The 20,529-nt window shown below is 43.4% G+C and overlaps 1 protein-coding gene and 1 long non-coding RNA gene across 3 annotated transcripts in view; both read right to left on the bottom strand.

The window, feature by feature from the left end:
* ddhd1a (DDHD domain containing 1a) overlaps window positions 1-6,732 on the bottom strand; it is a 40,982-nt gene extending 34,250 nt beyond the window's left edge. Inside the window, exons 1-2 of one of the 2 annotated variants that reach the window (XM_039009678.1) lie at window positions 5,419-6,732; window positions 2,936-3,115 (exon numbers count right to left, since the gene is read on the bottom strand). In XM_039009678.1, the coding sequence (XP_038865606.1) occupies window positions 2,936-3,115; window positions 5,419-6,253 (1,015 nt within the window). In that variant the 5' untranslated portion in view covers window positions 6,254-6,732. The remainder of the gene's footprint in view (window positions 1-2,935; window positions 3,116-5,418) is intronic. The other variant, XM_039009679.1, reaches the window with a different exon arrangement.
* A 1,400-nt stretch (window positions 6,733-8,132) lies between these two features.
* Window positions 8,133-13,023, bottom strand: LOC120060390. Its single transcript, XR_005478222.1, has 3 exons — window positions 12,701-13,023; window positions 10,789-10,968; window positions 8,133-10,433 (listed from the first exon to the last, which is right to left on the bottom strand). It is a non-coding gene; the product is annotated as an uncharacterized LOC120060390 (long non-coding RNA).
* Window positions 13,024-20,529: the final 7,506 nt, after the last annotated feature.

Below are 20,529 nucleotides of genomic sequence, written 5' to 3'. Positions count from 1 at the left end.
GGGACTTTTCAGTCACACTGCATGGAGCAACTCTGTGCATGTGTGTGCGAGCGACTGAGCATAAAGGCCTGCCCTACAGTATCAAAAATGTTTTTGCCAAATGACGGTTTCTGTACAACAAAGACTATCATAGTGATACTTCGTACTTTCTTCCTCTGAGAGGAACTTCCAAGCCAGACTGGCAAGTAAGACAGACTCTCTGTATTCTGTGAACCAGCCTATTGCCAGCTTCAGTAGCTGCTGAAATCAGTAAACCCGTCACAGTATAGCTGCCATGTGGGCCATTATCTGTGGCAACTGTCAATTTCCATCCTCAAATTAGACAACAGTGGCAGCCATCAACTACAAATGAAGTGGCAAACTGTCACTGTCACCCTTTCCCATAGACGCCTGAGGAATGAGGAACCCTTTTTGACTGACACAGCAGCAATAACCAAGGGCAGGAGAGAACAGAGCCCTCATCCTGTCTGCATTATGATGATCTCATCCTGTCTGCATTATGATGATCTCATGCCTACATAACAGGCCTGCGAGCCGCAACACTTGCTTTCAGCTCCATTAGTCTTGGAGCTGGCTGCTGGGTTTCAGGGTGAGAAAGAGGGAGAGAGGAAGGGTAAGAGAAAGAAGGAGAAGTGGAGGAAGGGTGAGAGGGTGAAAGAAAGACAGAGAGTTGAGGGAGAACAATGGGTGGAGGAGAGGAAAGGAGACAGAAAGAGGGGGAGAGAAGGAGAGAGGGTAATGCAGTATTGTGAAGTGGGTAACAGGTACACTCTCTCGCTTTATTAGCTGGGTGCTCTGCCATATATGACAAAGACTTCAAATATAATACCAAGCTCAAAAACATTGGGAAATGGCATAACTCCAAAATGTTGGGGGGGTTTTTATACAAAAACTAAATCACCTCATCACACCTTTTAATTTTCGTCCAGGCAGGCTAACTTGTTTCGGAAGTTATGCCTTGATCAGAGAATCCGTTTCGGTAAGCTACTGTATATGGTACAATAGACTCACTGTCATTTTCAAGACTTCATTGACTTTTGCAGAATATGTTAACAAATAACTTTGAAGTGAATCCTTGAATGAATTCATAAAAAAATGTGGTGAAGCGTTAGAACAGAACAGTTTTGTATTCTATCAAAGAGGTGACTCAAAATGGAAATTATGGGATGTGGCAGTGCTTTCAAAGGGGGATTTGGAAAGGGCTGGGTTGTGGGTGCCTACGTGAAAGTGACACAACCGCTGCCGTAATCCTAATCCCATTTCAAACACACTGATTATGACTTGTGTCCTCGGTGTGTGTTTATATTTGTGTACGTGTGAGAAAGAGAGGGATAGATAGAGAGTGAGAGAAAGAGGGAGGAGGAGGGGTAGTAAAACAAGGGAAATTCGGACAAGTGGCGACATTTGGCTTTAGGTTTACAAGTCGGGTTAGAATTACAGTTAGTGTTAGGTTTAAGGGAAAATAGGATTTTGAATGGGAATCAATTGTTTGGTCCCCACATGGATTAGTAGAGAGCGAGTGGCCTCTCTTTCCACCAGCTCATGTCTGTGATTCAATTTGAGTGGCGTAGCTAGTACCGTGCAGGCGCTTGAGAGAACATTGCATTGGCAATAAGGCAACCTCCAGTAGCCAGCCAGTCTACTCATGACTATATATACAGTCCCCTATTGCTCCTGAAGGGCGAGACTGTCCTTGTATGAATGAACAGACTGTACTATTGGACGCATTCAGAACAGGTCTGAAATAGAGGCTTGATCAGGGACCCATTCAAGGACTAAACTTATGTTGATTAACACTGAGTCAGAGCAAGTCATGATCATTTACAAATGGGAGGTTAATCACTGTGTTATGGTCCAATTCAGAGTGCCACACACTGAGGAGATGGCGCTGGCCTTGGTTGGTAGGAAAGCAGCACTTGTTCTCAGTTTGAGATAGAAGTTGTCTTCAAGCTTAGCATTGATACGTCAGATTATTTCTCACACAGATACAGCACACACACCAACACTGGTGGCATTTGCCCTTACACACACACACAGGCAAACATAAAGGTGACATTTTCCTTCTCCTTCACTTTCCCTCTCTCACACACATACACACAATCTCTCCTGGTGACACACTGATTTAATACCTCTGGTATCGAAAGTCATTCACACACTCACATTCATCACAGAAGATGCAGCCATTTCACAGGGCTGAAGACTGTGCATTCAGGAGGGAATTGCTGACTGAAAGATTCCATTTGTCATTTGTTTTCTGAGTGCTCCAACAAGCTATTCCTGAAACAAACTGCTGTCTGAGCCTTGCATGAGAAATACACTTTTACCTATAATAGACTCTGGGCTAACACAATACAATCAACATCCTCAAAGACAATCTGGTATGTTTCCCCTTTCTGGTCTACAGGGAGATCCTGATAGCTAATACGTTATGGTTTATGAGTCCCAACAACACTTTTCAGTTCTGATAAGCTGGGCAAAGGTGGGTGTTATTTTCAATGGAGTCCATAACTAAGCCAGACACCATCTACAGAGAACCCCATTTGACAGCTGCTACCACACTGCATTATCTATAAATTCTCTATAGATAAGTACCTTTCTGGAATTATAGTCAGGTTAGTAGTGATTGGCAGAACTTTGCAGATGAAGATTGTGAGAGAGCATGGCTACAGCACTGGTATCCAACCCTGGTCCTGGAGAACAAGCCGATTCAGCTAATCAACAAATCATCAAGACGTGGTTAGTGAAATCAAGCGTTTCAGTTCTGCTATGGACCAAAAGCTAGCCCAGACTGTAGCTCTCCAGGACCAGGGTTGGAGACAACCAGTATTCAGTCTTTAGAATAATGCATTACATATTTATCAAGTGTAAGCCTACACTTGATAAATATTTATTTAGGCCTAAACCATATCTCCCACAAGCCCTGGTGTTGTCTCACCATCTTTGCTGTCGACTGTTTTGGCCACCACAGAGTCAGAGTCGAAGCTGTCCTGCATTTGCTGCCCAAGGAAACGGGTCAAGTGCTCCACCTCGATGATGTCACTCTCATCCTCCTCCAATGGGAGCCAGGTGCCGTCGATGAACCACTGGCCCCTCATGACAGGAATGCTCTCCTGCTCTGAGGGTGGGAGAGAGAATGGAGCAGGGGGAAGTTAGAGAGATTTACAAAGCATTACATTTTTTCCCCCTTTTCTTTTCAATGTTCCCCTTGATTGTTTGCTAGACGGGGAACAAAATGCTAGACAATAGACAAAAATTGGTAACGTAGAATGAGCCAGCAGGTAACAACTGTGTGTGTGTGTGTGGTGCTGACACCAAATGCAAATACATCTAGGTAGTTGCTTTGTGAAGGCTGCAATGACAGGTAGGCCTAATAAGGCACCCCATAAAGCTAGGCATTGGCAATCTCAGTGGAGTGTGGAGGGAGGCAAAGTTGATTACAGAACTGATTAGTTTAGAATTAATAGTCGTTGGTGAGAGCATGACCACAACACTTCATTCTGTAATGTGTGTTTTTCTATCTAATGGCACAGAGCTTGGGTGTGACTGTTCCTACAAACAGGTAGTAACCAACACACACCATCTATAGTATAGAGCCGCAAAGACAGAAAAAAGCTCTTACGGAAATCACTTTCACAGTAGCCTACATTTGTATTCGGCTTTAATTTATCATTGGATGTAGTACAGAGAGTACAGATGTAGGACAATGAAAATACCAATGGACCCTTAGAAATGTCTTACTCAACAAAACAGACTCTAGTGAGAAGATACAGGCCTAAGCTAGCTCAAGCATGTCAAACAGTGATATTACAGGCCCAAACATAGTCAGAGCCTCAAACTGACTACAACATCTAGCTGGAAGATCCTAGTAAACAACTGTCACTTAGTGTTGCCTCAGGCGAACTCAGCGAGATATTTCATTCTCCCTAAAGGGATGCATGGCTATCTCGCTGGCTTGCTCAAGTAATCCAGGGCTCTATAGCAACCAGCTATACCACCATGGCTGACTTTTTTGTAAATCTGCATGAATTAGTTGGCACAGTCCAGATACATTCATTGGAGGCAGTGCCCGGGACGGTGGCTAGACTAATAGGCCACTTTTGTGGGTTTGTGATAGGTAGCACAAATAAACTTTGGGTTCATTAGGTTGCTTAAAAGGCAATGTTTCTGACCCTATTCCAGATTGTGACTATACAGTACTTGTCAAAAGTTGACACACCTACTCATTCAAGGGTTTTTCTTTATTTTTACTATTTTCTACATTGTAGAATAATAGTGAAGACATCATCACTTTGAAATAACACATATGGAATCATGTAGTTACCAAAAAAGTGTTAAACAAATCCAAATATATTTGTTATTTTAGATTCTTCAAAATAGTTACCCTTTGCCTTGATGACAATGCATTTCATTTAACAGGTGTGCCTTGTTTAAAGTTAATTTGTGTAATTTCTTTCCTTCTTAATGCGTTGGAGCCAAATCGGTTGTGTAGTGACATGGTAGGGGTGGTCCAAATTTGCGATAATCTGTTCACCTACTTTGCGTCTCACAAAGACACAGCAGTTGGAACCAAAAATATCAAATTTGGACCACCCCTACCATGTCACAACACAACCGATTGGCTCAAACGCATTAAGAAGGAAAGAAATTCCACAAATTAACTTTTAACAAGGCACACCTGTTAATTGAAATGCATTCCTGGTGACTACCTCATGAAGCTGGCTGAGAGAATGCCAAGTGTGCAAAGCTGTTAAGGCAAAGGGTGGATACTTTGAATAATCTCAAATATAAATATATTTTGATTTGTTTAACACTTTTTGTTGGTTGCTTTGTGATTCAATGTGTTATTGCATAGTTTTGATGTCTTCACTTTTATTCTACAACGTAGAAAATAGTAAATATAAAGAAAAACCCTGGAATGAGGAGGTGTCAAACTTTTGACTGGTACTGTATATATTTTTTAACTTTAGTGTGCTTACTGTATTTGTACTTGGGATATCACTTTTGACAGGTACTGTTTGTGGCCTATATTTGTACATTAAAGCATATTGTAGACAGACAGATTGCATAGTAGGCATGAATGAGAGATGGTGACACCATGCCATCTCTGATCTCGTGAGTATATACAAGGTAATCTCTGTAGTGACCTGGTAGTGATTTGTCCATGCAGTCTGCAGCCTCTCATTGGAGAGATACGCAGCAGGAATTAAGACCAGAGATTATGGGCACCACTCAACATCTAGCACTGATGCGTTTGCTTGCCAGTGGCAGATGAATAGCACTTTGCAACATGGGTTGACGTCAACTAAAATACTTTAAAGCGTAACCCTCTTGCACACATGGGTTTGCAAGCAAAAAAATACATATAGAGGAATGCTGGGTATATAAGGAGGAAAGAGAATGCTTCCTATTGATACTTACGATTCCAATACACAGGATAGCATTCTCTGTCTTTAACATCCACCTCATACAGCCCACCCCTGACACATACAGCCTCTACGTTGATGTTAATTGAATCAAGGTCTCTTTCGTCTGAGGAGTCAGTTCTCTCCATCGAACCCCTGTCCCTATTCACCCTAGTTCTCGGCTCCGGCACTGGTCCAGCTCGCTCGACTCCGTTCGACCCCCCAGTTGCCGCTTCCACCCCGCTTGCATTATCTTCCTCATACGCTTCATCCATTCCCAAAGAACCCTGGCGCTTGGTCGTTCCAGGGTTCAGTTCGCAGAATTTACGGAACATGACCTCAACTTTCAAAGAGTCGTGTCCAATGAAAGGCTTCCACGTTTTTTTGTCCTCTTTGTAAAACCAACGCACTTCTTCGGGTCCCAATTCTGTGACAACCTCGTTATACCGGTTCCTTGAACTACTGCTCCGAGTCCTCTTTCTGCTTTCCAACACCGGGGTGGCGTTCCGGTCATTTTCACTGAAGTCGAGAGGACCGGTGTCTATGTAGGCTGCGGGAGGTCTCCGGTTGTTGTGACAGCCGGGGTAAGGTTTCTCTAGGCCCAGTATCATACAGTCCGGAGGAACACGGTGGCGGCCTCGCAGCAGCGGCATGTGCCTGTCCAGACCTGGCTGAACCGAGTGCATCCCCGCCAGCATTGTTTCGCCAATAGGCTCTTCATAGCAGCATACAAATACATCTTTTTCCAAGTCCCAGTCTCTGTTGTTGTTGCCGACAGATGAAAACCTATTCTCAGGGCTCTGTGGAGAGCTGCTTAGCAAAGACGTTTTATTTGTAAAACTGCTCGACATAACTATTGAGCAAGTTATCTTGTCATTAGCTTGGTAGCTAACCGGCCGACTCGGCCTAGCTATGTTTTGCTATGCAGCAACTACTGACAATCTGTCATGTGTTTGACGAGGTAAAACTAGCTAGTTAACTAATTGACAAGAAATAGACTAGCCCTAGCCAGCTTCCATCCGAGAAACCTGCTATTCTCTCTTCGGCACAACCACCTGACCTACAACAAATACGTTATAACTAAACCCTACACCTTCTGCAGCGGTACACAGCCCCTTTCCTGCTGGAACCGGTCACAGAATCCGCTTGGTCCAGTTTGATATTTACACTGTTTTGTAACAAGTCGATACCTCTTTCTTTCCTGCGAGTAGAATTGCAGACTATTTCGTGTCTAAACAACTCGCCAGCTTGCATGGAGACACAAGCGCGTGCGTCAACTAGCTCTCTCCCCCGTGACAGCTGACGCACGTATCACAAGATTCCTACGCCCAAATGTGAACGCGCACGTAGAATGTACGCGAACCTTCTTCTTCTTCTTCGATATCATGGCTGTCCGCAAACAAACGTTTAAAGTGCATGCAGGCACCTACTGTGCTGGAATGTACGATCACTCATGATCTGCCCAAAACTGTACTGCCATTGAAATAGAATTCCAAACCAAATAAATTCCCAACTTCTACTACACCCTCCCCAACCCCATTAAACGTTATATAATCCACCCTTAGGATGGTTCAGCATGTCAACAACTATTTCAACAGTATTTGTGTTTATTATGGATCCCCATTAGCCACTGTCAAGGCAGCAGCTACTCTTCCTGGGTCCAGCAAAAATTAAGGCAGTAATATACACTACCGTTCAAAAGTTTGGGGTCACTTAGAAATGTCCTTGTTTTTGAAAGAAAAGCAAATTTTTTGTCCATTAAAATCACATCAAATTGATCAGAAATACAGTGTAGACATTGTTAATGTTGTAAATGACTATTTTAGCTGGAAACGGCAGATTTTTTATGAAATATCTACATAGGCGTACAGAGGCCCATTATCAGCAACCATCACTCCTGTGTTCCAATGGCACGCTGTGTTAGCTAATCCAAGTTTATCATTTTAAAAGGCAAATTGATTATTAAAAACCCCTTTTGCAATTATGTTAGCACAGCTGAAAACTGTTGTCCTGATTAAAGAAGCAATAAAACTGGCCTTCTTTAGACTAGTTGAGTATCTGGAGCATCAGCATTTGTGGGTTCGATTACAGGCTCAAAATGGCCAGAAACAAATAATTTTCTTCTGAAACTCGTCAGTCTATTATTGTTCTGAGAAATGAAAACTATTCCATGTGAGAAATTGCCAAGAAACTGAAGATCTCGTACAACGCTGTGTACTACTCCCTTCACAGAACAGCGCAAACGGTCTCTAACCAGAATAGAAAGAGGAGTGGGAGGCCCCGGTGCACAACTGAGGAAGAGGACAAGTACATTAGAGTGTCTAGTTTGAGAAACAGACGCCTCACAAGTCCTCAACTGGCAGCTTCATTAAATAGTACCCGCAAAACACCAGTCTTAACGTCAACAGTGAATAGGCGACTCCAGGATGCTGGCCTTCTAGGCAGAGTTGCAAAGAAAAAGCTATTTCTCAGACTGGCCAATAAAAAGAAAAGATTAAGAGGGGCAAAAGAACACAGACACTGGACAGAGGAACTCTGCCCAGTAGGTCAGCATCCCGAAGTTGCCTCTTCGCTGTTGACATTGAGACTGGTGTTTTGCGGGTACTATTTAACGAAGCTGTTGTTCGAATACCCAAGCCGACAAGGCACTTAAACCTAATTTGCTCCGGTGGTGGTGTACTACTATGGCTGACCCTGTAAAACAACACTTTTCACTGCACCAATCCGGTGTATGTGACGACAAAAAAATGTTTTTTATTTTTATAGCTGACACCCCTTTGTTGCTGCAGACATCTTTGTATCTCAGTACAGAGCAGATATTTAACTGAGTTTTTTGGAAAACGTGGTCACATAAAAAACAGGTACATTTTACTGAAATTCTTTTACCAAACTTTGCATCTGCGCAGTTCTTCCAGTAAATGTGTTTTTGAAAAAATGTCTGTAAATTGTTAAAGGGCGACTGCAATTCCTCATTTGGCCACGTTTTAGATTTGGTTCAAATGCTAGCGACCATGACTGAATTCAAACATGAGTTAGTTTTGGGGGGTGTTTTGGGTGTCTCTTCTGTGTGTTCGCAGGTGGGAAGAGTTAGCCAAATTATTTCGCCAATTATTTTCAACGGGCTGGTGTGCAACCGTGGCAAAGTTGGTTTGACTTTGGATAGCCTATCTCTGGGGATAATTAGGGACTGTCAATAAATTGCACAATGTAAATTCACATCTTTCAGTTGTCTCATTAAATGCTTTCAATATTTGTATATGACTTTCTTGAATTTAAAGTTGGTTTGAGGTTTTTAAGTCATAGAAAGTTGGAGCTGTTACCTTTTAAAATATTGCCCCATTCCACTGGGCACTGACATCAATTCAACGTCAATTCCACATTGGTTCAACGTAATTTAATTGAAATTACATGGAAACAACATTGATTCAACCAGTGTGTGCCCAGTGAGATGTACAAATAACCCCATAGGGATATCGAATGTCAAACCAAATTGACCATGGCATTACGATCGGGTCCTGTGCAGCTGCGCTCTGAATTGATGATTACTTGCCAGCTGTGGGCATGTGGGTAGGAATAAAATAAACCCAGCCCACAGAAAACTGTTATTTACCCTTCATTCTGTGACATACATTTTCCTATCATCTCCTTTTTGGACGAGACTGACTTTATGACCAAAATTATACTATTTACACTTCACAATTTTGACACTAGAATATTATGGACAGTATATAAATAGAAAAAGTCTGTAGAGCAGTAGTTACAATACATAGGATGAGCCTTGACAAGAATACAGTATATACACTGAGTATACCAAATATTAGGAACACCTTCCTAATATAGAGTTACACCCCCCTCCTATTTTGCATCCGGTTAATAAGGACCAACATACTGTAGCACTCACTGCGCACAGGGAGCAGCGACAAAGTCGTCATCACATCATCCAAAAACATGGCAGGCATTGAATGAATATAAAATGCTAATATCTTCGGTTGTGAGTGATTCAGTTTAAATAATTCAATGGATGTTTTAAGTGTCTTATTAGGAATTTTCAAATCTGACTTCTCTATGTGGCCGTGTATGGAAATTGTCTTTCTGGGCCGGGAGTCAGTTAAATTGCAGTACCAAAGCAAAACTGTAAGAGCAGTCAAAATCGTGCTTCAAGACCAGAACCCTGGCCCCTTGGATTGTAGCTAAGCCTAACCCTTTTCCTAACCTCGTTCTCTTAACCTCCTACGCGAATTCACCTATGCTGCTGCATTAGTTCAATCAATCAATCAAATGTATTTATAACGACCTTTTTACATCAGCAGATGTCACAAAGTGCTACACAGAAACCCAGCCTAAAACCCCAAACAGCAAGCAATGCAGATATAGAAGCACGTTAGTTAGTTAGTCCCTGATGTTATGGAAGGGTATGCTGGTTTTCCATCAATATATTCACTTTAAAAGGCACAGGTTTGGGGTGAAGTTCTTTGTTATATGCGAAGTGAAGGCAGGATTTGTCAAAGACATTATAGTCTACACAGGGTCCACCACTGATATCCAACGTTATGAGGGGCTTATGAGGACCATGCTTATGAGGACCATGCTCGTCCCTCATCTTGGTAAGGGCCACACTTTGTATTATTTCTTAATTTCTTTCTTTACATTTCTTGGGATTTGTGTGTATTGTTTTGTATTGTTAGGTATTACTGCACTATTTCCGCAAGAAACATAAGCATTTAGCTGCACCTGCAATAACATCTGCCAATTATCTGTATGCGACCAATAACATTTGATATTTATTTGAATTGGTACAACAGTCCTACACTCTTCCAGCTTCTGCTCTCCAACAGCACTGGGACCTGTGGCACGGTTCGGTCGAATAGGAAGTGGATGCCGGCATTCGGAAGCAGGAAGATGCAGAGGGGGGAGGTGGAGTTCCAGGAGAACAGGTAACGGTTGGCAGTAAAGTGACATGACAAACGATACATCCATGTCCTTTCTACTATCCATACAGCAACCATGTCGGCCACAGGGAAGGTAGACCACCTGATGGGAGAGAGAAAGATCAAACCAGACTGTGTGCTTGACTATAACCTCAAAATGGGGGCAGTGGATAAGGCGGACATGATAAACAGCTTTGTGGAATGCGCTCGGAAAACTGGTATAAGTGGTATAAGAAGATATTTTTCAATCTGGTCAACACTGCCGTCCTCAGCGGCCACATAGTTCACCACCAACTAACAGGTGAGAAGATTACTAAACAAGGTTTTATGTAATTGGACATACAGTTCACATACAAATATATTGACAATATCTTACCCACCTACCCACTCCCTCATCATCCTCTCCACTCCCTCATCCTCCCCACTCCCTCTCCCCTATAGGTGAGGTGATTACCTACCAAAAGTACAGAGAGAACCTCATGAGAGCTGCTGGAGGAGCACCACACCCCTCGGCACCCATCCACTGGGGGTCGTCCTGCTGTAAACAATCCCCTACGCCTTACTGCATGGCATTTTCCTGCAAAGTCCCTCAAACTGCTGCTCAAGGCAGTCGCACACGGAGGCAATGCACAGTCTACCTGTCCGGCACAAGGAGAAGGAAGCAGAGGAGTTTGACAATGTACGTGTTTAGTTTGTGACACACCCCTGTGTGTTGTGCCATGCTTTGTGGAGTACCATATGCTTAAGCACTATTGAGCACATCTGCAGCAATTACTGACTGACTGACTGACTTAACAGGTACTAAGCCATTAGGGCTGTGGGGGGGGGGGAAGCAGTTGTTGTTCAATCACTATATGAATACTGAAATATGAGTTATGCATATTAATAAGTTGTCAGTCTTTTCTTGCTGTTTTTTTACCTCTAGTAAACCTAGTTTTAGTTTTTGTTGTTCAACCACTACCAATACTTAAATTGCTTCAATACTAAAGTTGGCCTCAATCTTCTGCAAGAAAGATGTCCAGTTCTAGTCATGATGTTGTCAAATAAGGTTCAATGCTGTTTGTGTGGTTGGTTTCTGAAAGTACAGAATAAAGAGGAAATATTTGTAATTAGAATACAGTATCAGGATATAGCAATAAAACAATGTTACAATGAAGTAACATAACACTGCTATAAAAACAATAAGTTGCATTGACAAAATCACAATTATGAATGATATAAGAAACAGTAACTGAAGAGCTCCACAGAGGGGCAGGGCAGGGAAAAGCAGAGCTATGCTAAACGGGCCAAACACAGGCCTTTATAAGGCCAGGGCAGCTTCAAAGGATACAGCTTCAAAGATAATACTTCTCTGACACCATTAACATTGTTTTACAGAGATAACAGAAGAATGTAGCTAGCTACATAAGCATAATTGAGTACAACACCATAAAGGTTATGAAATGAGTAGCTTGCGTGTCCGTGGTTATAAAGGAATAAACACAGAATACATTATGCTGCATGCATACATACATACATACATACATACATACAGATGGTGTGCTACAGTAGAAACAACATACCACGATATACAGAAACTATTATGATAATGTAATAAGGCACTTACTTTGAAAGGAATGCACACATGTCCAAAGTTATTATTAGTAAGGAAAACAACAATGAAGACAATTTGGGCGCCAGCTGGAAAATGCGCTGGGGGGAAGAATTTAGTGCAGGTTCTGTTCTGACTTGAGATGTGCAACTGTTTGCATATTTGATCTGGGGAAACACTGGGGGAGTGCTTGGGCTCTCATCGAAGAGAGAAGTTTGTCCGGCTCATCTAGCTAATCCTCTTCTTATATTAGCATAGCATGCCTCAAACGTAAATTGTCCACCACAGTGAAATGGGCTACGTCTATGTGAATTAATGAGGAGACGGAACACATCAATATTCAGACTGTTGTTTGAAAATAAAAGTGGTTTGAATACAACTGGAAATTGACAAGTTGAAACATAACCTATAGACAGTGGCGATTTTAGCATAGAGGGGCAAACTCCCCCCCAACATTTTTTAGATGCATGCCAGCACAGCCACTGTACAACATAACACTAAACAATACATGTATTGCACTATAACGGCGACAAGAGGTGCCAACAAACTGTTAGGGCCTACATAAAGCTGTCCCAACAGCAGAGCTTTCGTTTCAGCACCATGGAGTGAATCCTTACCAGCGCTACAAGTGGCTATCAGCGGAGCCTTGTCTGGCAGTGAAACAGTTTATTCAGCCTCATTTACTGCCTTTTAAAAAAACATAGCTGATATGGCTGACCATATCTCCCTGGCATATTACAAAATGTATGCAGCAGCGTATAAGACATATTTGGACTCACCTAGTTGTGCAAATTTTGTCATCAAAGAAAATAATTACAATTCCGAGTTGGTAGACTGTTCAAAACATATTTTCCCAGTCTGACTTCCCAGTTGCAATGCTTGCGGTTAGCCAATGTCACTGATTCCTTCCAAACAACTCATTGTTGAATTAGCGATTTCCAAATTGTTGTGTAATGTTTATGTTCAATGGCCGATGAGCACCGATACGTTTTTATCTATATTATTTCTCTTCATAGGACAAGAATTAAAAAAGATTTGCCAGTAGACTTGATTCATGAATCATGATGATGACTGCTAGCTAATATTGTGAAACTAAGATGTTGACATGATCAGTCCAATCAAAGCTACTGTACATATAACGTGATTTGACGTCATTTCTGTGGCCAATGACCTTGAGCCTTCTTGGAAGGGCACTTCTAATCTAAGTCTATGGCAGGACACAGGAGGGCTCACATTCTTGATGTCTCCCCTTACAAAAAGCAGGTGACGTAGTGTCCCATGAGTGACAGAACACTGAGCCAATCACGGTGCAATGCTGAGCCAATCATGGTGCAATGCTTCTACTTTCTGCTGGCCTGCCCCAACACCACATAAAACACTGAGCTAGGCTGAAACACCTGCATTTTGAAGCTGCCTGTTTGTATGCGGCTTTATTAACTCAATGATATTGTGACACGTATTAATTGCAAAATAACATACAAAAGTAAAAATAATGTAGGGCTCAAAACAGGTGGAAAGCTGCCCCACCTGCTCTGAATGACGGGTCGCCACCACCTATAGATAATTAGCAGGCAGCGCAAGTTAACTGTCCTGTTGCATAACAATGCAATTCTGGAACAGTGAGTGCCTTCTGACATCACGCATAAAACAAACTCACGCTGGGGGGCTGTTACAGATATTTAGAACTTGCATGTGAAAAGGTTAAAAGTCGAAGAAGTACAGGCCATGACTTTTTGTTAATTAAAGGTTTGTTAAATGGTGGTACAGTCTACGCCCATTTAGTAAGATGGCTACCACGACTCACAAGGGTGAAATCTGTGGTGAATCCATATCTAAATATTTTTAAGGTATCTAAATCTACCTCTGAGTCAAATATGATGTGTATGTCTCAAAATAGGCCTTCTGAACTGTAAAATTGTTTTACTGTCTGTAGACATTTCATTAGATGACTGCCAAGGCCCCCAGGGGTCAAATCTGTGCTGGCTCCATATCTAAATATTTCCAGGGTACATGAATCTACATCTGTGCCAAATTTGGTGTATTTATCTCAAAAAGTGACTTCAGAACTTTAACATTGTATTACCGACAGTGGCCATTTTGTAAGATTGTCGCCTCAGCACCCTGCGGCCAAATCTGTAGTGGCTCCATGTGTAAATCTTTTCAGGGTCCATAAATCTAGCTCTGTGACAAATGAGGTGCCTTTACCTCAAAGCAGTCTTTCTGAATTGTAAAAAAGTATTTGTTTTTCAGGGTACATAAATCTACATCTCTGCCAAACTTGGCACGATTTATCATCTTAACTGCCCCCACCACACCCCAAAGTGTACAAATATGCGAAATTTGGCCTGCTGACCTATGTACAACATAGGCTATTGCCACTAGATGGAGACAAACTCTTTTAATCTGAGTAGGAATTAGGAATGACAGTTTCTTGTACATTTTCAACTCACCACAAGAGTGCAACATTTGTCTGAAGAATTATTCCTTCCCAAATGTTTCTTGCTCTTTCATTTGGAGGTGTTTAGTGAGCTTCATTGTCAGTTGTAATAACAGTCACTACATGTACATACTACCTCAATCAGCCTGATTAACTGGTGTCTGTATGCAGCCTTGCTACTTTTATAGCCTCGCTACTGTTTATAGCCTGTCTTTTTACTGTTGTTTTTATTTCTTTACCTACCTATTGTTCACCTGATACCTTTTTTGCACTGTGTGTGTGTGTGTGTGTGTGTGTGTGTGTGTGTGTGTGTGTGTGTGTGTGTGTGTGTGTGTGTGTGTGTGTGTGTGTGTGTGTGTGTGTGTGTGTGTGTGTGTGTGTGTGTGTGTGTGTGTATACTGTACTAGTCATAGTAGTCTACAGGTGAACCCCAGACCGGGGTCTGGTTTGTGGGGAGAGCTAGGGTAGGACACAGCAAGAGAGAGAGGCCTGTGCAGCTGTATTTTGAATAAACAAAGATTACCCCGCTGTGTTCTAATTTACTGCAGAGTGGGAATCAAACTCTAAACATGTCCCACCCCTCTGCAGTCAAACACGCCAGTGTCTGGCCACCAGCATCCCATTGCACAACCAAAGCCAAAGAGGGACAACCCAGTCACCTCCTAACATATTCTAACATATTCTCAACACTCATAAATTTACGTTCAAGCTTTTTCTCTCTCTTTTTTTTACACCAACTTAATTTGGATAGTGCTGTTTTTGTTTTAGGAGGCTTCTAGATTCAGCTCTTGGAGCTGTTTATTCTGAGGCCATATGTCTTGTTCTACAAAATCAGCATTTTTTGGGATACTGTTGTTTTGCTTTAGGGGACCTTAGATTATTACACTGTCAGAGTCCTTTGTTTTGAGGCCATATGTATTTCAGCAATGTTATCATGTTGAAACGTCCCATGCCAGAAATATTCTTTTTAGTAAGTGTGTGGTGAGTACACAGGAACTCGAGCCAACTCATGAATAGTATTCATATCCTCTCTTGAGGATAGCAACACAAGATTGTGGTGGAATTTTCTGAGTGGAAGCCTAATCCACATGAACATCTCTCGCTGTATGATCTGAGCACTAACAGGCTAAATAGCTATGGAGATGGCCTCCAGATCTTTCCTCTCCCTTATTCTCTCCTTCTCTCTCTCTCTCTCTCTCCCTAGTCTCCTCTCTCTCGCTTTTGCTCTCTCTCACTCCTGCTCTCGCACACTAGTTGAGGGCTTCCATTTGGGGATGACATATGGTTTTTATATAACAATTAGTCAAATTCCTCATTCCTGGCAAAGTCAATCTCAAACAGGTTGGCTTGTTTTCCCCTCCCTCCCTCCCTCCCTCCCTCCCTCCCTCCCTCCCTCCCTCCCTCCCTCATCTCTTTCTCCCTTTCCCTCCCTCAACCCCCTCCTCTCTCTCTCTCCCTCCCCTTCTCTCCTACCACCTGGATGAGTGGATGACGAACAAACTGCACATTTTCCTTCCAGTAACTGACCAAATAGATATTTATAACCAGCTGGTCACCTCCCCCACCCGCTGAGCCCCCCCTCCACCGCCGTGGCTGCGAGAGCTCCTTTTAAAGACCAGTTGTGTCACTCCTGGCTTTGTTCTTAAACAAAGAGAACTGCCCCTCATCTGTCCGTAATTGGACCGACCCTTGGAATGTGCTTGATGTCTCCGAGTGGGCCATTGCCGCTCCAACAGACAGGCAAGGGCCACTCGGGACAGGGAGTGGAAATCCCTCTCCCTATCTCTCTTTTTCTGTCTTTCTCGCTCTCTGATCCATTTTGACATAACTGGGAGATCTCTGTAGAAAAGAAGACCCCGTGCTAAGTGATAAATGGAACAATCTGCAGCCTCTTCCTGTTGGAGTTGTTGGGTCTTGCTGGGCTGCACCACTATGCTGGACTGTAGGGGGGTTGTGTGTCACTAGTAATTACTAGCTACATGTGGTTAAAAGGGGATTGAATTATGTTTTCTAGGCCCCCTTTTTTTGAAGATTGCAGATTTAATTGCTGGGGATTTGGTAAAATCACAACCAATGCTGAATATTACAGGTTGTTAAGCTAAAAAGGTTAATTGTTCCTACATGATTTCATAACACAGCCTGGTTTAGAAATAAGTGAAAACGTTTTACTTTGTATTTATGCCAAAAATCCCTCAATGTCATGTTAGTGTCTAGATGTTTTGCTTCTATCAATGCTATAGTGAGTGGTGTGAGAACCCAGGTTCTTTGAACACCCCCCTACCCCAGTTTCTAACCCACCACTTTGGTCATGACTCATTTATTCTCGCATCCTTCACCTTTCACCCAAAACTCCACTCCTCCATGACACGGGCAACACTAGCTAGCTACCCTGGATAAGTAAATAAATGATGTAATGTGTGACTTTCTTTTCTAGCCCCCCCCCTCATTCCACCCCACTCACATTCAGAGGTGATTACACCAGAGTTAGAGCAGTTGAGAGTTGTGGGGGGGAGGTGGGAAGTTGCTGGTTTGAGAATGAGGTGGGTGGTGGGGGTGTTGTAGATAGAAGGAAATAGAATGGTGGGGGGGGGGGGTGCAGCCACAGACGTGTGTGGGGGTGGGAGGAGGGGCAGAGGCACCGGGCCCACAGGACCAAACCTTTGGGTTCGTCTAGCGCTTCTCCAGCCCAACGACTCCACTCTCCCCCCAGGCACCCTCTCCATCCCAGGTCGTCTGGGATCCATGTGCCAGGTGGGTGATTGGGGGGCTGTTGACTGCAGCGTGCCGTAGCCGCTGCCTGGACCTAATGACCTCCTCCAGGGCTGCCAGCCCTATTGTGATTCAGCTCCCCCTTCAATTCACAGGTCTGATATTCTCCGCCCCGGAGCCTGGGCCCAGGCCAATGCCACTAGCTAGGTGTGTGTGTGTTCTCATTTGAGTGTGTGTTCTTTTAGGGCGGGGGGGGCTTCCTTTTGATTGCTTGGAGCAGACAGACACTAATTAAGGGAACAGCACTGTATGTTGTTACCCCATTAGACACAAATAAAGATGCACTGGCAGATATGTACACGGTATAGCCAGGCTCTGTCTCTTTTGTACTGCTCTTCTTGAACTCTCCTTCCCTGCAGAACAAAGAACACACCAACCACACCTTTTATGTAAGCAGGACAAGTCTGTCCGCCACCTGGTCTACGTCCTTGCAAAGTCTTGTCTCTCTCTCTCTCTCTCTCTCTCTCTCTCTCTCTCTCTCTCTCTCTCTCTCTCTCTCTCTCTCTCTCTCTCTCTCTCTCTCTCTCTCTCTCTCTCTCTCTCTCTCTCTCTCTCTCTCTCTCTCTCTCTCTCTCTCTCTCTCTCTCTCTCTCTCTCTCTCTCTCTCTCTCTCTCTCTCTCTCTCTCTCTCTCTCTCTCTCTCTCTCTCTCTCTCTCTCTCTCTCTCTCTCTCTCTCTCTCTCTACAATAAAAAAAACATGGTCTGAGTTAGGCTAAGCATAGCAAGAGGGACCATCATCCCAGGATGAAACAAACTTAAAAAGAGAACCTGAGGGGCATACCACAAAGGTAGCTAGATCTACTCAGGGCCAACTTCAATTAGCTTCACATTCCAGCTCTGGCTTCATCCATACTACGACGGTGGATATTGCTAGTCTGCCCGCCCCTAGCATTAGCAGGCTTATAACTGTGCAATCATGTCGCACATGGGTATTGGAACGCCACATTCTTCATTGAGACAATGCTGAAACATCAATCCACGGGCGAGTCAGTGCTACATTTTAATTTGTGCTGAAGTCACAATGAAAGAAAAGTTATCTTGCAAATTCAGCAGGCTATGGTGTGAAATAGGCTAAAAGTGGCGTCATTATTTGATTACTTATCGTTAATGCTGTCTTTGGTGTGCACAAGCCCCTTTTTCCCCAGTCCTATCGATAAAATGATTGTATTAAGTCATAGAGAAGTTTTACTGTGCATGAAGTTTCAAATGCATTCTGCATTCTGTCCTTACTAAATGTGTCATGTGATAGATATTTTAACATGACTATTTTATAACACACAAGAAAACAGATTAATAAAATATTTAATCAGTCATCTTCCTCAAATGAAAGGGATGATGACACAATATTTGCAAGAAGGAGGGAAGCTGATATCAACTCGTGGCTCAGACCCTTAATTCGGAATAAATGGAGTTATCCCTGAATTAGCCTGCCTCGGAGAAGGTTAGTTCTGAAGGATTCGTTGCCGTAGAAATGTACCTGGCTAAAAGGTGAGCAACTTTTGTGGTACCGGTTATCCTGAGTTGAAATCAGAGTTGACCTAAGTTACCTTTGTAACTCCTCAAACCTGATTCGTAGTATAGGGCTCTGGTCAGTAACTGTACATGTAGGTTTTGATGTGCACTCACACTGCATGTCAAAAGGGTACGGCGGGTACTCCTTAAAATATCAGCCGTGGAAGAAAAACTATGTGTCCTAACTTATTACAAATTCAATTTTAAGAGACAAGAATGAGGCACAATGCTCAAGAAAGGTAGGAAGAAAATAGGACGGCACGAAAATTACAAACTGTAAATTATTACTTGTGGGTGACGTTGAACTTTTTGGATTTCGAGGCGGTGGAGTTTGGGTATTAGTCACTTTCACCTCATCTAAAAGTAAACGGGGCTGCTAAAACAGACAGCGGCGGAGTGGAAAAGTGTCAAAGAGTTTAATGAAGTGTGTCTTTTCTCTTCTTCACACCATCCCTCTCTTTCTCTCTGTTTGTGTGTGTGTGGGATGGGCCGCCACTGTGGTGTAGTTGGCTGAGGTAAATATGGTGAAGAGACAGAATGGTGATATTAGCATTACCTAACTTCATACACATCAAACCAGGCTTTTTGTAATCCTGTTTGGACAAAAACTCTCTAAAAGCCATTTTCTCACCATGTGGTCTCCTCAATCTGCCATTGTTGTGACATGTCTGTCCTCTTCTCTCCACAATTCAAAATGCATCCTTCTTAGTCCTCCATGAAAGTTTGTTTGTTTAACTGCTGTGGATTTGCCCCACAGTGACCTATGGATTGATGCAATGAGTAACTTTTTATCTTTCATTAGCCAGTGAACTTTTGATAGTTGTTTAACAAGGTTGAGTAAGAAACTGACCTGTAAGCAGAGTGGAATTGTGGGTATCAGTGTGGTAGAATTGGAGGGTCCACCAGCACTGGGAAGACCTGTGAGTTTGGCCCCTCTGTAAGGATGTTGCTGTGTGTGTGTGTGTTTGTGTGTGTGCGCACCCGCAGGCTCTGTGTTCTTTTCCTCAATAACCTCCACAGCCCCAAGTGGTCCTACATGTCCAACATGGGGCCCAGCCCCGGTGTGGATGGTGTGTAATAGATTCTCCATGAGTAAGCTCTCTCCTTTAGATCTGCCTGCCATTTACAGGGTGAATGTTCTGCCCTCCCAACCTCTGTGGCCTTGCGTGGAGACCTACATGTGTCAGTGTCAGTCTGCAGTGTTTTTAGAGCTGTTTAACACTGTCAGGGTTGACTTATCTGAGTGGGGAAAGTTTCAGAGGGAATAGAGAGACATCTAGAGTCGGCCTTGGAATGTTGTTTCAAAATGGCCAGGGGACCGGCAAAAATGCCCCTATGGAACTTCATTTCTGGCATCCACTGTTAAAACTATAGCTCCTTAAATGGGACGAGCAACGCTGACTAGCGGTCTTGCAACCTACATGCTTTTTCAATGAAAAGTTTGGCAGTGTTGGCAGCCCCCTTGTATGATGCTTTGAGGTGTAGGCGAGTGCATGTGCTTTTCAAACACACCTGGGGCTCAAAGTATGGTTGGTCAAATCACCCACCCGCCCCCCACGCATCTATCTCTCTCTCTCTTCCTCCCTTCCTTCTTTCCCCCTCCCTCCTCTACCCCTGCGTCCTCTCTTCCTCAAGCTTCCTCCCTCCTCTCCCCCTCTCCCTCCTCCTCCCCCTTCCTCCCCCCAAGAGGACGGACCTGAGAGATGGGACCACAAGTCCCCACAGAGGCTCTCAGTCCATCCTCTCTCTCCCTCCCTCTCTCTCTGTCCCTAATGGCTGACAGATGTTTGTGAGAGAGAGGAGGCTGTATAGCGTGAGTGTGTTTCATGTTAGCTCACAGCGTGATGAGCAGAGAAGCAGCTGGAGATGAACAGAAACCACCCCGGCCC

This window comes from Salvelinus namaycush, chromosome 15 (assembly GCF_016432855.1).
Source record: "Salvelinus namaycush isolate Seneca chromosome 15, SaNama_1.0, whole genome shotgun sequence".
Lineage (NCBI taxonomy): Eukaryota > Metazoa > Chordata > Actinopteri > Salmoniformes > Salmonidae > Salvelinus > Salvelinus namaycush.
This window is presented reverse-complemented; position numbering and strand designations above follow the sequence as displayed.